The 17,187-nt window shown below is 38.6% G+C and overlaps 1 protein-coding gene across 2 annotated transcripts in view; it reads left to right on the top strand.

Annotated features, from left to right (window-relative positions):
• Positions 1-17,187, top strand: part of LOC117306356 (cAMP-specific 3',5'-cyclic phosphodiesterase 4C-like) — a 47,274-nt gene that overhangs the window by 19,957 nt on the left and 10,130 nt on the right. For both annotated transcript variants that reach the window (XM_033790960.1, XM_033790961.1), the window contains exons 2-6: positions 5,151-5,336; positions 7,798-7,908; positions 15,003-15,055; positions 15,507-15,619; positions 16,470-16,563. In XM_033790960.1, coding sequence (XP_033646851.1) covers positions 5,151-5,336; positions 7,798-7,908; positions 15,003-15,055; positions 15,507-15,619; positions 16,470-16,563 — 557 coding nt within the window. The remainder of the gene's footprint in view (positions 1-5,150; positions 5,337-7,797; positions 7,909-15,002; positions 15,056-15,506; positions 15,620-16,469; positions 16,564-17,187) is intronic.

The raw sequence follows: 17,187 nt of genomic DNA, 5'->3' as shown, positions 1-17,187 counted from the left end.
CAACCATACAAATGTGTGTTTAAAGGCACTGGACACCTTTAGTAGTTAACAAAGACCAGTATCCTGCAAAAAAATAACAATTATGAGAATTTGGACTTAATTGGTCTTCGACGTTGCAAGAGAATAATGAAAGAAAAGACATCCTTTTTGCCAAAACTTTGTGTCCAGATGCCTAAAATAAAAGGCTTCAGGTCTGAATATTTGGGTGAGAAATTACCTCTGCCTCAAAAACTATGTTACTTCAGAGGGAGCTGTTTCTCATGTTTTATATCATCAACAGCTCTTCAACAGCTGTCTCAATTGCTCATTACATAGTATGAGTGATAACCAATGGTGTCCAGTGCCTTTAAAAATCATCCTAACACGCTTTCAACCACTCTTCCCAAAGGTATACTTGCCCTTTAAAGACACTGGACACTGTTGGTAATTGTCAAAGACCAGTCTTCTCACTTGGTGTATCTTAACATATGCATAAAATAACAAACCTGTGAAAATTTGAGCTCAATCGGTCGTCGAAGTTGCGAGATAACAATGAAAGAAAAAACACCCTTGTCACACGAAGTTGTGTGCTTTCAGATGCTTGATTTTGAGACCTCAAATTCTAAATCTGAGGTCTTGAAATCAAATTCGTGGAAAATTACTTCTTTCTCGAAAACTACTCCACTTCAGAGGGAGACATTTCTCACAATGTTTTCTGCTATCAACCTCTCCCCATTACTCGTTACCAAGTAAGGTTTTATGCTAATAGTTATCTTGAGTAATTACCAATAGTGTCCACTGCCTTTAAAGACTGCTCAGGAGTTTACACACCAAAATCGTATCAGATCATCACAGTGCATTAGGTGTGAGACATAAATGTTATCATAATAAACTATATCACAACCAAATCGAATCATAACATCAAAATATTCCTCAGGATGTGAACTGAGAAGTAGAAAAAAAGTCACACTCACGTACAGCCAACCGTACCGCCAACCAGTCAACGCCTTTTGAAGAGAAAGATCCATGTTCAAAGAAATTTACTAAATTTGAGATTATCTAAACATTTTTTAGTGCATTTTTATTTTTATTTTTTAACTGAACAAGTGAATTTTTCCTATAAAATAGGGGAATTGTTTCAGCCTGATATAGATTTTTACAATAAATTTATCTTGTGAAAATATTGTTTTTAAAGGAGGTGCAGCATTTTTGCGGCAGAAATGTCTCTCAAATTCAAATTTTAGTAAAAAATAAAAACTCATATCTTTTTTCATTACCTCTCTACTTTAAAGTGAAATGACTCCCAAAATGCTGTGTATTATCGAAATCTGGTCTGCTTTATTTCTAATCAAGTAAATTTGTTTTGCCATTAATTGTTTGAGTGATTACCAAACATAAACCTTCCCTTCAAATGGACAAAACATAACATGGCCGGAACATAACATGGCCACACATAGCCCATACATGATGAAATGATGAACTAATATAAGAAAATGTGAAAAGGAAAAGTTATTTACAAGAACAGTGCTTGAATGACCTGTATTGTGTGACTTTGCCTGAGGCTTTACTTAGGGTTTTGAGGTTATTCTGGGGGGGTTTTTCTCTGCAGTTTACAATGTCAACCTCCAGCAGGAGTTTACCTTTTGAAAAACAAAATAAATAAACTAAATCACCGAAAGGTACTATCAGGATAAAAAATACATGTTTTAGTTTTGTCTGAAAGCATACTGATTATGAAGTTCATACTAGAATCATTCTTTGTGTGAAATATTTCTATCTGAAAAAGACATATTTTTAAATAGGGTGCCTCCCTTTTTCTTAATAAAAAAGGGAGGCCCCCTATCTAAAAAAAAACTAATGTAACAACTGATTTTGATTGTTTCAGCAAAAAACTAATGACAAGGTACTTAGATTCTGAAAATGATAGAATTTCTTCAGTATATTCTCGCGACTCACTCAAAAAATTAAGTCAAAATTTGTTATTTCATGTACATGTATGATTGATCACTAAAAATAAAACCGAAATCTCCATATTGAAACTTTGCTGCATTTTTTTTTTTTTTTCATTTTTTTTTTTTCATAAACAAACATGACCAGGCTCTCTATGTCAATATTTCCTCATGTAGGAATCTTTTGCACAGTGTTGGAAGAATTTTGTTTAATGCAGTGTCATAAACTACAGTTTGGAAGCTCTTTGTTTGATCAAAGAGTAAGGTCTATGGTTTGATCAATCACTAGTGTTGTACTTGTTACACCCAAGCAGGGGGTCTGCACATGTGATGATTTAGGCAGAGTTATAGACCTTTGGGCGTTGCTATGGCAACTGAGTACAACAAGTGGTATTCAGAATTTGTGGCTTAGGGGGAAGAGGGCTGTTGCTGTGTTGATGATATCGGTAGATCCAGAGTGGAACTATGATGATTTAACATGGCTGACATTTCCGGCGCCAATTTGAAGTTACACACCCAGCTGAGCCGAGATAGAAAGTAAACACCTAAGTATTTCTTTTGTTTGCTTTGCAGTCAAAAGTTAAATTAATTTCAAACTTTGAATGGTATAACTAGAGAGGTTTGTGGTAACAAAAAGTGGTGTTACCTCAAACGATTAGTCAAATGTTACCTTGCAGGATTGTGTGTTACTATTTGAAGTGTTATGGTGGAGGCATCTCAAGGCGTATCAAACCTGATTTGTAATTTATTAGCCGTCAGAGAAAGGCCACCTTTATGGTCGCTGTACTTGCTTGTTCATCACAAATGGAAATGTGAAACCCAGTGCTCGCAGTATCAAACTAAAATAGATGATATGAACAGTAATGCTCTCTCGTTTGATGGGAAAATATTTGCAGCTTTAGGTTTACTTTAAAGACACTGGACACCTTTGGTAATTGTCAAAGGCCATTCTTCTCACTTGGTGTATCTCAACATATAATGCATAGAATAACAAACCTGTGAAAATTTGAACTCCATTGGTCATTGAAGTTGCGAGAGACTAATGGAAAAAAACATACCCTTGTCGCACAAGTTGTGTGCTTTCTGGTATTCGCTTCACATATTTTAGAGAGAAATTACTTCTTTCTCAAAAACTATGTTACTTCAGAGGGAGCCGTTTCTAACAATGTTTTATACTATCAACAGCTCTCCATTACTCATTACAAAGTAGGTTTTTATGCTAACAATTATTTTGAGTAATTACCAGTAGTGTACTATTTTTGTTGCTGTTTATTTAGGTTTATTGGAAAGTTTTTATTTGTGTAAAAGTCTTGTTTTGGGTACATTTTTTTTTTTGTCCTTGCTTTTGTTTTGAGTGCGTTCAAGGCAGGTCAGAAACCTAATTATGTAATTCTAGAGATTTTTTATTTTGTATATAAAAAAATATATGTTTTTCATTACGATGATTACTTATCTTACCTCAAGCTCTTCAGTTGACTAGTTGAGGTATAGAGGCCCTGGTTACAAGGTTACTGCTCATATCAATTTGTAATGACAATTAAGCCGCTACAGTGCGAAACCCCCTGCACACACGCGTTTCTAAGCAAAAACCAACACGTTTTCACTCCTTTTTTGTCATAATTACTCCTTACTCCTTTACTGTGTGAACTTGTTGTTTGCAGAAAAAGAAATATGAATACATCCCCTTTTACATAGTCTCTCTTTTTTGGAGAATACGATTATTGTTCCTCCGTCAGATTTCGATTTAAAATTTGTAGTTTCGTACCGTTTCGCGTGGGAAACTGAAAAATAACTTCTTTTTTACAACCTAGCAGCCTTTCAACAGGCCGTATCTAGGGCCCCCTAAGTTTTAATACAAATTTTGTTTGCATTGAGTTAAACTTTATTTTATAAGCTTTAATCTGGTTAGACAATCCTTCTTATTAGAGTATATATTTCCTCCGTCAATCTGGGCATCAACAAGTTGAACCAATAAACGATCACGCAACAAATCCCCTATCACACTGCACAAAGTCGCTCAGTGTGTATAAGTCACAGAGCCACACACAAATCCGGGAGGGCGCGCGCTATAGCAGTGTGTGCGTAGATATTCGATGTTCTTTTAGTTGACTTTTCAGTGTTATACAAATTCATATGTGAAGTCTTCCTCTGGCAATTTTGTTGTAATAAGACTATGCTGTGGGTACAAGGTTGTTTTGCCTGACCCTTTAGGGTACTATAGCCAACAGAGATTAAATCATGCAGTATGCATTTAATATCAGTACTTTTTCCATGGGGTATATATTTGGTTGCCGTGATTTACTATTTTTGTAACGAAGGTTGTGATTCGGTCGTGGAACTTTGTTATTGTAAGGGCAAGACAGTTTAACCTTAGTAAAGGGCACTTCGAGGGAAACGTAAATTTCTACTGCTACATTTCGAGGGGCGCCAAGGCAATGACAGGGGTAGGGGCATGAAGGCGATTGCTTATGTTGTCTCTGTGAAATATCAGGGCTGTAGTTAAAGTAATTAACGCACAGCAAAGTTATAAGAACTGCCAACTTTAGAAAAACTGGGACGGTTGTTTCAAAGTTCAGTGTCATACATGTAGGACGGATTATAATACTCAACATTGTTATTTATTGGAATCGGCTAACAAGATGCCATGACTGCTTTATCCCAAATGATGATAGGTTGATGAGGAGGAATTGCATTCTCCAGAAGATGAGCAGAGTACACTGTTATATTTCTTCTTAGTGCCAAAGAGAGATTTTTATCGTAAATCCATAAATCTACTTACTTCCTACACTGTGCAATGCTTCAATTCTTACTTAAATTCAGAGAAGATTGTGTGATTCAATGATAACTTTAACACAGTCGTAATCAACAGTTGGCCAGTTTCTTTTTTTTTCAGAACAGCAACCCCAATTTAGCAATTGAAGATTTCAACCCCACTCAGCAGTATAGGAAGTTCTCAATCTTACTCATTGACGCTTGTTTATCATTCCTACTTACTCTGACACAAGTTCGGTGATAATCCCAATATGTTCAATCTCAACCCCCTCACTAAGATTCCAGTCCCAATCTTTGATAGAGAGATCTCAATCCCACTCACTGAATCCCACTCGGGGTGGGTGAGATTTAATGATAAGGAACTTCTCCAGTTCCCTCAAAAAACCCAAAACACAACATGGCGTCCTCATGTCTCATCTGTTTCTACTCTTTTCCTATATTTCCATGCAGCTTTGATGTTGAGAATGGCGCATCACCGAGCAGGAGTCCGGGCATTGATGCGGCGAGCCCATCGTCTGGCCTCATCCTCTCGGCAAACTTCCCACAGAGGAGAGAATCCTTCTTGTACAGATCCGACAGCGATTTTGACCTGTCGCCAAAGTCTATGTCCAGAAACTCATCCATTACAAGCGATTGGTAAGCAAAGTTTCTTAGTTTTAAATATTATGACAGGGAAGAGAATACTGGGTTCAACTTCTTTGAGCTTAAATCTACTTTCAAATGTAAAACCTACAATGTATGAGGTTCAGCTTCAGGAGAGACCTACATGTAGTCCAAGATCTTGAGCAGAGCTGCCACCTTTCCCTGATTCTGCAGGAAGTTCCCTGAAACTAAAGCATTCTCTCAATGCTCTGATGAACACATTTTCTGTCCGAGCTCTGATGAACAAATTTGAAAAGCTCCCCTCATTACGGAAACTGTTTCTCTGTAATGCTACCTCCCTGATGGTTGTACAAAATCCCCCTGGGCCCAATTTCATAGAGCTGCTTGAGCACAAAATTTTGCTTAAAGCCATTGGACCCTTTCGGTACAGAAAAAAAAAAAAAAAATTCACGGATTTACAAATAACTTACAGGGTTTACAGAAGGTAGTGGTGAAATACTTCTCTTAAAATATTAATCCATGAAATGCTTTACTTTTTGAGAAAACAGTAAAACAATATCAATTCTCGTTAACGAAAATTACGGATTTATTTTAAACACATGTCATGACACGGCGAATCGCGCGGATACAAGGGTGGGTTTTCCCGTTATTTTCTCCCGACTCCGATGACCGATTAAGCCCAAATTTTCACAGGTTTGTTATTTGATATAGAAGTTGTGATACACGAAGTGTGGGCCTTGGACAATACTGTTTACCGAAAGGGTCAAATGGCTTTAAGCAAAAAAATCATTGCTTAGTAAAATCAGATTACCGGCCAAGACTCCATTCAGTTGTTTTGCTAAGTAAACAACAGCTAAATACCAGTCACAAGCAATGTATATGGCATGAAATTTTGGCCAGTCACATGTGTAAAACAAGCGAGCTATTTTAGTGCTTTAGCAAATTTAGTGCTAAAGCAGCTCTATAAAATTGGCCCCAGATTGCAAGATGCAAATGTTGGCAGCTCTGCTTTAGTTCATGTTATACCATTGGGTTAAATGGACTTCATCCTCTAGACCAAGGGGCAATCCACACTCACTATACATGATTCTTCATTTGTATTGATGTTGATTCTGGATAACCCCAAAAATGTAACACCCATCAAGTTCAAGGCTTCTCCATCCTCTAGACCAAGGGTAAACCCATACCCAGTTTTACTAAGTTTTATTTATGGTGATGTAGAGAATTTGTAAACCCTGCGAAATGTAACACCCATGAAGTTCAGGGTGTCTTCATCCCCCAGACCAAGGCGATACCCACACCTACTTCCTAAATTCTTGGGTTTATGGTAATGCAAACCATTTGTAAGTCCTCTCAAATGTAACATCCTTAAAGTTCAGGGTGTCTTCATTCCCCAGACCAAGGCGATTACCTACACCTTCTACCCATATTCTTTATTTATGGTAATGTAAACCATTTGTAAGTCCTCTCAAATGTAACATCCTTAAAGTTCAGGGTGTCTTCATCCCCAGACCAAGGCGATTACCTACACCTTCTACCTGAATTCTTTATTCATGGGTCCTGATTTTTTAATAGATAATTACGAAAAAATTCAGAAGTGTACACATATCAAAATAACATTTAAATGGTGAACATTTAAAAACAAGTTAAAACACCATTTCCGTTGAAAACATTCCGCTCAATTAGCTGTTTAACACCCATGGAGTTTAGGGTGTATTTATCCTCTTGACCAAGGGTGCACCATTCTTAACATCAAAGCTGCATAGAAATATGGGAATTTTTATTTATGAGAATATAAACCGGTTTTTAAATGCTCTGAAAGAAGTTCCAGGCCTGAAATTACACACAAGCCACGGGGGCAATGGCCACCGTTGCCCCTGGTCTTTGCCTTGGTGCCCTTCAAAAGTTTCTAATAACTTTAAGATTTCCAACGGAAGTGCACTTTGTCAAATGAAAATGGCCTTGCCCTTTCAACGTGTTCAAAGTTGAAATTCCTGGCCTGAAGTTCTAAGTGTCTTCATCTGGACTAAGGGAAGGCCCCTATTACTCTACTTCTTTATTTATAGTTATGTAAATAGTTTCTAAATCCTCTTAAATGTATCAGCCAGGGGGATAAATTGGCTTTGCCTCGTTCTCTCGACCAAAGCTTGGCTTTCCGACTTGATGTGGGCAGTTCGTACATAAACACAAACAAGTTTAATAGATGGAGATTGCATCGGGGATATTAATCATTTTGGTTTTACCCAATAATATACGCTGATGTGTGTTAGCACTGTATACTCGGTGCTTCCCCAGCTCTGTAAACACAATCACAGAGCCTGTTATTACTGGGGTGGGATTCAAACCCACGACCTTTGCAATTCTAGAGCAGTGTCTTACCAGGACCACTGAGATTACCTGGTAGCTATAGGCGGTTCGAATCCTAACAAGTTGTTACAATGGGTCAGAAGTTTAGGAATAGATATTACGTTTCTTGTTTGTTATTTCCCCACAGTCACAATGCAGAAGACGTGATCGTCACCCCCTTCGCCCAAATTCTTGCCAGTTTGCGGAGTGTTCGCAAGAACTATACCTCTCTCACAGGGTTACCGTCCAATTTTAACAGGTAAGATTGCCTTTCGAAAATTCCTGGTATCGATACCCTGTAATTGTAGAACCCCAGGAATTTGACTAATTGCCTCGGTAAGAAAATTTTGCAATTTTGTCTGGGAGTGAACGGAGAAATGCAACCAGCTATCTTGCCCGCAGGCAGCATATTGGACTCTGGCGTATCAATTTGTCATTAACATGAGGACGAGAATAACATGTAGGTGAAATATTTCTTGGAGTTGGCTAATTGGTATATTTTTTAATTAAATTTGAAATTCCGGGGATGAGAAATTTGAGATTTCAGCTATTTCCAGACAAATTTTTAGGGACTGGCAGAGAGTTTTTATTGCTTGGTCAATGGGGGTAGTGGTGTTTTGGGAAGGGAAGGGTCGTCCATCTTGACCAAATCAGATGTTAAGACGAAAGACAAAAGTCAAACCTTATTGGTCATACAGAGAGTGCATTGTGTTATTAGTAAACTTGAATACCCCCTGTATGGCACTAAGCAACTCGTACGAGCGTCATTGTGTGACGCGAAATTTTATTACCTCTCTTTGGCGCTAAGCAAAAGATTTTACGCGGGGGCGGGGGGGGGGGGGGGTGCAAATGTCTTGAATGTGAATGTGAATGGGAAGTGCACAGGGAACTGTTGTATCAGGAAAGGGTGGCCCAAGCATTTTGGCCGGGATTGTCTGAGTGATTTTTTGAAATTTTTGAACATGCAAAGAACGCTTCGAAAAGATAATGAATGTCCAAACAAAGTGAATTTATTGCTGGGTCAATGGGGGTAGTGGTGTTTTGGGAAGGGAAGGGTCGTCCATCTTGACCAAATCAGATGTTAAGACGAAAGACACATTCAAAAAAGCAACCACATGTACACTATGTCTTAAGTCAAACCTTATTGGTCATACAGAGAGTGCATTGTGTTATTAGTAAACTTGAATACCCCCTGTATGGCGCTAAGCAACTCGTACGAGCGTCATTGTGTGATGCAAAATTTTATTACCTCTCTTTGGCGCTAAGCAAAAGATTTTACGACTGCTTTTCTCACACGTCATATTCATGCTCGCTGAAATGGACTCCTTGACATGACTTTGCTTTACTCGCTTTCACAAATAAAACATAACTATATTCATGGGTTACACCTAAATTAATTATGTAACTTGGCTTGCATCTTTTGTTGTTCGGTATAAAGTCCATAAAATAATATAAATGAAGACATGTGTAACTCCCGAAATAGCCCGTCCAAAATCTGCATTGCCTTTTACTCTGAGGCGCGATGACGATCCCTGACACGAGCGCCTTGCGCCTGCGCAGACAAATAATGTACCTGTCCAATTTAGTTGGTTGCGTTCATGTCTGACGGTTCACCACACGGTTAACCATAGCATTTTGACTGCTAACTTACCGGGAAATGTCTTTTTTTCAACACGAAAATGGCATTACAGTCCACAAACAACACATAACCTGTTGTTATTTATTCAACCACCTCATTCGTTTTTTTTACACAAACTCAAACGGTTAACCCTTTATACCAAATAGAAAAGAAAATTCATTAATTTCCTTATTTACTTTACTACGGTGAACCGTGTAAACTTGATTCAAGCCTGTAATCGTTTCTTCTAGTCAACTTGATAGCAAATACAGTATTGCCCCAAATAGCGCCCTATTGTTACCTTGTCCCATGACAGCTAACCTATTGCGGGCGTATTTCGTGTCTCATAGAGAGGAATAACAGCCACCTCAGACTTGAAATCAAGTCTATGGACGCTGAGCATCACTGTGCTTGAATTTGCATGCGACTCCATGGTGTAATAACTAAGAGATACGCTTAACAAAGCATAGTTGAAGCTAAAATGACTCCAGGATGGTGAAAGCAGAATTTTTTTCAATCTTATTTGTATCAGCTTACTCGCCATACAATTAATATTAATCGCTTATACCCATTCTTTCATTTTCCAAGTGCATTTTTTATACTACTATTTTACTTATTTCTTATTAATCCTGCCAACATAATACGGGCCTAATGGTGCAACCCCCCGCCCCCCCCCCCCCCTTCTCAAAAGACAGTTAAAATACAAAAGTTGCCTGTGTGTGTACTTTTGTGTTAACACGCTGTACTCGGCAATAAATAATAATTTATGTTAATGCACAATACAGTTAGCCACCTTCCCCAACCCTACAAAACATCATTACTGATTTGCTAGTGATTTAGACTTTTTCCCGCAACCAAACATAATTGACTGTCAATTCCCATCATAGTCAGACCCCCACTCCACCCCCCCACACCCACCCCAACAAAAATACTTGCTGATTTAAAATCTTTTTTAATGCCCTACTCAGTTATAAATGCATATCCAATGTCTTTTGATATTAACAGTCCTGTAAAAGCATTATCTCCTAATTTAAAAACAGGAAAAAAATTACGAAATTAACTAAGACAATCCCGGCCATATCTCGTTGGGCCCCCCCTGCCCCCTTTCAATGTTGGTTCCATTTGCCGACTGTCTTCCGAATTACAGTCAACATGGGCGGGGGGGGGGGGGGGGGGGGGGCAGCAAATGTCTTGAATGTGAATGTGAATGGGAAGTGCACAGGGAACTGTTGTATCAGGAAAGGGTGGCCCAAGCATTTTGGCCGGGATTGTAGCTCTCCTCCTAATGGACTCTCGAGGAGGAATAAGACAGGGAAGAAAAAAAAATGATCTAATTGCCCTGCTGTATCATGACTAAAACGCACCCCTTGTGACAACAAAATCTCCCATGATAACCGACTAATTTGGGGGCGAGAGACGCAGACTTCTCAACAGATCCATGGCTTTATAAATTCTGCTTGACCTATTGTTGATGGGGTCCTTTTAGAATGCTAATGCTCTGCGGTTCTCTTTAACTTAGAAGTTGGAAAAGGAGAGTTGTTTACTCTGGCTGTAATCCCGGTCATTTCTCCGTAAGACGTGCTTGCTCGGCGATCGCTCTCTTTTACCCTAGGAAGATTCTGGCTGGATTATGTAGAGTAGGCGTTGCTTGGCTTATTACAGATTCTCCTTATCAATCCCAAAATCTCTTTTTTTATTACTTCGCTTTATAAACTGAAAAAAATATTATTGGGTGCATTTTATTATGAGCGCTACTATTTTGCATTGCGCTGTTGGAACTATATTGTGTAGTAGTGGAGTTGTCAGACATGATATAAAAGACTGATTCCTGATTTTTTTAAAAATCAGCAATAACTCTCAACCCCAAGAGTAGGTCTCAGCTGTTACGAAGCAGTGTGGGTGGTGGTAAATATTGTTCAGATGTCATCCCCCTTCCTTCTTCTATGGTTTCATGAAGTGTTACCCTGCAATTATCAATAAGTGCCAGAGGTAGTTGGCGTCAGTACATAGCGATAACATCATACTGAATAGGAAAGTGTCCCCAGTGCAACTGAATTTATTCATTTTATCCAGTCAAGGAAAAAAGTATTTTATTACATCCAAGTATAGCATCAGTAGACACATTATGCAAAGCAATGCAGTTGTGTAAAATCTAAGAGAACATTAACCATTGCACATCTTGATTTTTTTATTTATTTTGTGTGGGGGGGGGGTGGTTGGGTGGGTGGAGAATAATAATAATAATGATAATTACAACATTTATAGAGCGCTAAATACGGACGTTTTTAAGCGCTATAACCAGATTGACAAAACAGATGGGTTTTAAGTTGAGATTCAAAAGTGTCCATTAAAGGAAGGAGCTGCTTGAATCCATAAAACCCTAGGATTTGTGTTAGTTGCTCAACGTGTATCACATTTTGTTTGCAACCATCCCGAGCTTTAATCAAATCTAAACCTTATCTTGAAATTGAGTGAAGAAATCATTCTTCTTGAGTGAATTTGTTCTCTGATAGTGGCTGTGGGTTGAAGAAAATGAAAAAAAAAAATGTTTGCACAAGTCTCTCTTTAGAGGGTATGTGTAAGGATTTAAAGGAATTTCTCGCCACGTCGAGTGAAACGATGTGTAATGAATTCCAATATCTATTCAAATTTAGTGTTTTTTGCTGTGATTGAATGGAATGATATCCTTGTCAGATCATCTCCAATCATGTCATCTTGACTGCACTCAAGGTTATCACCTTGCCCATTCCTGGGTTTAAAGTGACAGCATGGCAAATACAGTCGGAGATATAGCCTGAACAAATCTTAACAGTTTTAAGTTGAATCACATGGTGCTACCACAATGCATCAAATCGCATGATAAACATAAAGTCAACCAGAAGTTGTTGTTGTTACTTCATCAAATTCTGGGCACCCTTTGCCATGAAATGTTTTTTTTAATTACCGGAGACTTTCGGACAATCATTTTTCACAATCACAGTTCTTGCCAGTCATGCCTGTGCTCAGACCTACGCGCACAGTACTGACGCGCGCAATACTCAGTATGTGCATGCATGCTCAGAGCCTCAAAAAGGACTGTTATTTCTGCTGCCACCAGCGTCTCAAAAGTCTCCCATTGATTTGTCTTTTACTTAGACTGAATTCAAAAGAAACCATTTGCTTGGTGCCAAGTATTTTTGCCTTCTACCTTTTACTTTGGACTTCATAGTTTGGTAACAAGATGGTTGGACATTGAATAGTTATAGAATAACCCAGAGCTTTATTTCATAGTGTAGAGTGATCTGAGCAGCCCACTACAATCTATAGGTCAAGGGTTCAAACCCCATCCCCATCTCAATGAATATTTTATCATTCAGTCGAAAAATATTTTGATGTATCGCAACAGAAACTCCCCCGCCTACAATGATAAATGTAACCTGGCTCCAGGCCTGACGCTTATAGTGTTGTAATGACACTTCGCCGATGGAATTAATTTTCCATTTGGGTTGTTTTATGGAGTTGGGGGTAATTTCTGTGACGGTTACGCACCAATGTCCTTACGGCAGATTCCAGTGTTGGTTTTGGTCGATGTTCTCTGCAGCGTAGAGAAGGAGGTTGGGTTGCTTTAATTACTGGCTCGGTCGTTAGGTATTGATGATGATTAGGCTGTGGCACTTTTCCTGTCTGTTTAAGGTTTAAGTGACAAAATAATGACTGGTGTATTGGTCATTTCTGCATCCTCTCTTGACGATGCGGGGGAAGGCGCAAGCCCCCTCCCCTCCCACAACATCCCACAGGATGCCTACCCATCACAAGGTGTTCATTTGTTTCTTTTTTTCCCCGACACTTTGGCTATTTTAGGTATTATCACCGTCAACAGCTCCACTTTATTAACATAGAAATGTCATTCGAGAGATCGATTGTTTTTGTTTTTCAAGCTGATCAAACGATGTGTACATCAGATCTGCTGTTATCGCACAGAGAAGTTTGAAATTTCAAGCATTAAGATAATTTTCTCAGGTCACGATGTGTAAAGAGATCCCTGGGTTTGAGATGGAATTTTTGAAGCGGCTAGTATTTCATACCTAGATGTGTATCCATGCCACTTTATAGCCACATTATCGTCCGTCCAGGCTTGTGGTATCGTCCACACTCCTTCCCTACTCTAACCCGCCACCTTATACCTATCAAAATACAGTCTCACCACTTATGTAATTGCGTCACTGAGTGCCAGTTGCATTAGTAAATAATATTTTCATCGATGCGACCCGCGGGGTAAGTATAGGCATTCTTTCGCAGCTCTCGTTTTCTATCGCAGCCCTCGGTTTCGTCCCTTTTTAAAAACTTGTATGAAGGTCAGGGATATCAGCAAATGGTCATCGGATAGCTTTCAATTTACCTAGAGGTGTATCAAGTCTTGCTGGATACCCTTTTTAAAATGGGGCGATAAGTTTTGTTTGCCTAGTTCTATATTTGGCCGAAGGGCTCTTTCCAAATTTGTTCACCTGCTGAAAATTAAGGATTTATCTTTTTCCGCTGTCCTGTTTTGATAAAAAGCAATCGGGCCTGTGATAGCTGTGGGTGCTGCATCTCCGACCTTTTGGATTGGGGTGCTGGAATAGACTGTGCAAGTCTCGCGCGGATTTGAACTTCCGGGACCATTGTGGTCCCAACCTTATGTAGTTTTACGTGGGGGAGATTTTGTTTCGTCCATTACTTTAGTTTAATGTAGTTTATGACCATAAAAATGACATATGTTGTTAAAAATGTAACACTAACTAACATCATATATAAAAGTAAAAATAAAGTCAACATGGTAACGAAGAAAAACCGATATTTAAACTTGACTTCGGGTCAGGTTGCTTGGTAAAAATTAAGAATTTGTGCCCATCTCCGATCACGAAACTTACGCAGACGCGCGGGGTGAAAAACCTTGTCATTGGTCGTTTAGGCGTCGGCTTCCTCTTTAAACTGCGTCACGCGTTTATCTCACGCCCTTGCGACCATCGTGCGTCCGCGTATAAACCAGCTTTGAGTAGTTTCACATTCGGGCGAAGATTTACAAAAGGGGTTTCAAAAAGTTTAAGATCATACAAACACCCTTGTCCCAGAGTTTTACTTTTGTCTATACATAGACTTTAACCGATAATTGTGTATGTGTTTAAAACTGCTAAACTAATTTAAACAAGCTCTATAGGGTATTTTTGTTGTTCAGATTCGGCATAAAGAATAAATTAAAGCAAAGATTTGATTCATAAAAAAATTAATTTCTTCAGTTGTCGTGTGTTCTCGCTCCGATGCGCGCGAGACTTGCACAGTCTATAGACTACAGCCCTTACACTTTTCTAACATATAAATGCATTGTCTATAATTGGATTAATTCTTACATAACCAAAAGAATTATAAACAAATCAATGTTGAATTTCCACTATTTCTGTGTCGCGCTCTTAATTGCGTGTAATGTTAACGACATTGGCACAAGCCAGCTTGCATAACCCTTGGTAGAATTTTGTTTTGTACAGGCCTAAAATAACCTGAATTTTTCAGAGATAAAACTTTCCATGGGTTACTTTTAAGCATGATGTGGCAGCATGCTCAGAGCATTGCTCTATGCTCAGAGCTACATAAACAATGGAATTTCACCTGGTCTGCTGCCACCTAGCGCTTGAAAGACTACCATTGACAATGGAGTTACTGAATTGGGAAAGATCAAAGTTTTCATTGGCTTGTTGTTGTTTCTTCATTTTGTTTCACAGACAGTCGCCTAAAGACAAGTTACATCAAATCAAACCTAATCCACCTAATGTTGGTAAGTCATGTCCATCTTTATTCAGCCCCCTTTTGTAAAAATGCTAAAAGCTACACACTTTTCTTGTTCAAGATAAAGGCCCTCACCCTTTGGCGCAGGCCTTTATCACACGGGAACGACCCTGCCGGTTTTAAAAGTCCGTTTAAGAACTCGTTGTTACCCTTTTATTCCCTAAGTTAAGCTGTACATTTTTTAAGTCTTGATTTTTATGTGGTAATTTTGGCACAAGTTTGACAAGACTTGCCTCCCAAGAAATGGCCCGGAATGCACAAAGACAGTACATTTTTTTAACAATGTGACACTAACCTTTTTCTTGGACAGTTCTGATGAAGTTTTTTGTATTTTTAGATTGTATTTCAAAAACAGGTTACGGCAGTATTTGACAGAGGGGCAGGAAAGTTGGTAAGAACAGGACATGTAATTCAATGTGTATTTGTTTGTTGATGCATAGATGAGAGCTATGGTAAGATGGCGTTTGATACCCTTGAAGAGTTAGACTGGTGCCTGGAACAGCTGGAGTCAATGCAAACACATCGCTCAGTCAGCGATCTGGCAACAAGTAAAGTAAGTCACAAATCATATGTCTTTTCAAAACTATAGACATTCCTTTTGTTGATAAACAAACCATCTTGGTTGACATGGAGGGCATCGTATAAACAGATCTTTTAAAAAAATTCACAATTTCTGCATCGTTTCAATGAAATAAGATACTTCCCATATCGTTGATTTGTTTTCAATAAAATCAACACATTATTTGAATTTTTTTTGTAACATTGTTACAAACAGTAGCGATCTGTTTTTGATTTGCATTCATGGCTTTCCATAGTTTTCCAACCACGATTGGCAAAAACATGGGCTGTGACGTTGCAGAAGAAAGGTCTATAGTTAGAAAGGTCTCTATTGCCTACTGAGTCTTGAAATAAACACCAATACCACATTAAATAAATATAGAAAGCTCAGTAGTACATCCAACCTAATGATCAGTTAACAAAAATTCATGCAAATCACAAAAAGCAGAACAAAAAGTTAATGGGCTTATGTTTCAAACCTAGCAGCACCTTACCTTCGAGATAGACTCTGCTAGGGTCGAAACATCAGGCTATTAACTATTTTTTTTGCATTTATTCCATATGTTCTTTTGGTTAGTAGCCAGTTTACAACAGCCGCTAAGCTTTTATCGGCCTCCTGTGTTTTATAAATGCTCCCTTGTACAAGTCTAGAAGACTAACCCTATCTTAAGAAGCTGCAAAAGAAGACACTTGCAAGTAAACACTTCTAGGTGCTCAAGGTGTAAGTTCAGGTTACTCTCGAAACCAGAAATACTGTATGATGTTGTATTTGTATTTCACTGTTGAGATGCAAGCTGATACGGAAAAGTAACCTTTTTATTTTTTGTCTCTGTTTGCTACTTCAGTTCCGACGTATGCTCGGTAGAGAACTCTCTGCGTTTTCAGAGACCAGTAAATCAGGCAACCAGGTATCAGAGTACCTGTTAAGTACATATATAGGTGAGTATAAATGCTCCTGAAGACTGAAACCCCAACTTGATAAAAAAAAAAAAAAAAAAAAAAACAACCTTATTTACATTATGGGGGTGGTGTCAGTTTTGGAACTGCAAGATTGTTGATTATTAATGTAATTAACAGTGTTCTCCTCTGATTTTTCTAGTCTGCTGGCCTCTATGCCAGTAGAAACACCGAGAACTATATATTTCTGCCCACTGCATGCACAGGGGTCGATTTCCAGAGAGTTAGGACTAGTCCTAACTTGGTGCTAGTCCTAAGATATACAAAACGTATGGCTATAGTCCTTAGTTAGGACGAATAACTCTTTGTTAAATCCACCCAAGATGTTCAAAGTTTGAAAAGAAGCATGTACATATGAACCAATGAGATGTCAAGCTTTTCAATACTGGTTTGGATGGTTAGTGACCGGAGGGGATAAGGAAAGTGTCCAATGGCTTTAAATTCAGATCTTTGTTTCAGACCGTTTGGTCGGCAATTTACTGTCGCCCCTGGGTTAGAACTGACAATGTTGAACCAGTAACACTAACAGTGACTTACATGTAGCTTAATGGATGAAATAAATTGCATCTCAGATGAAGAATATTATTTGGGGGTTCCTTTTGTCAC

Source organism: Asterias rubens, unplaced genomic scaffold (genome assembly GCF_902459465.1).
Source record: "Asterias rubens unplaced genomic scaffold, eAstRub1.3, whole genome shotgun sequence".
Classification (NCBI taxonomy): Eukaryota; Metazoa; Echinodermata; class Asteroidea; order Forcipulatida; family Asteriidae; genus Asterias; species Asterias rubens.
This window is presented reverse-complemented; position numbering and strand designations above follow the sequence as displayed.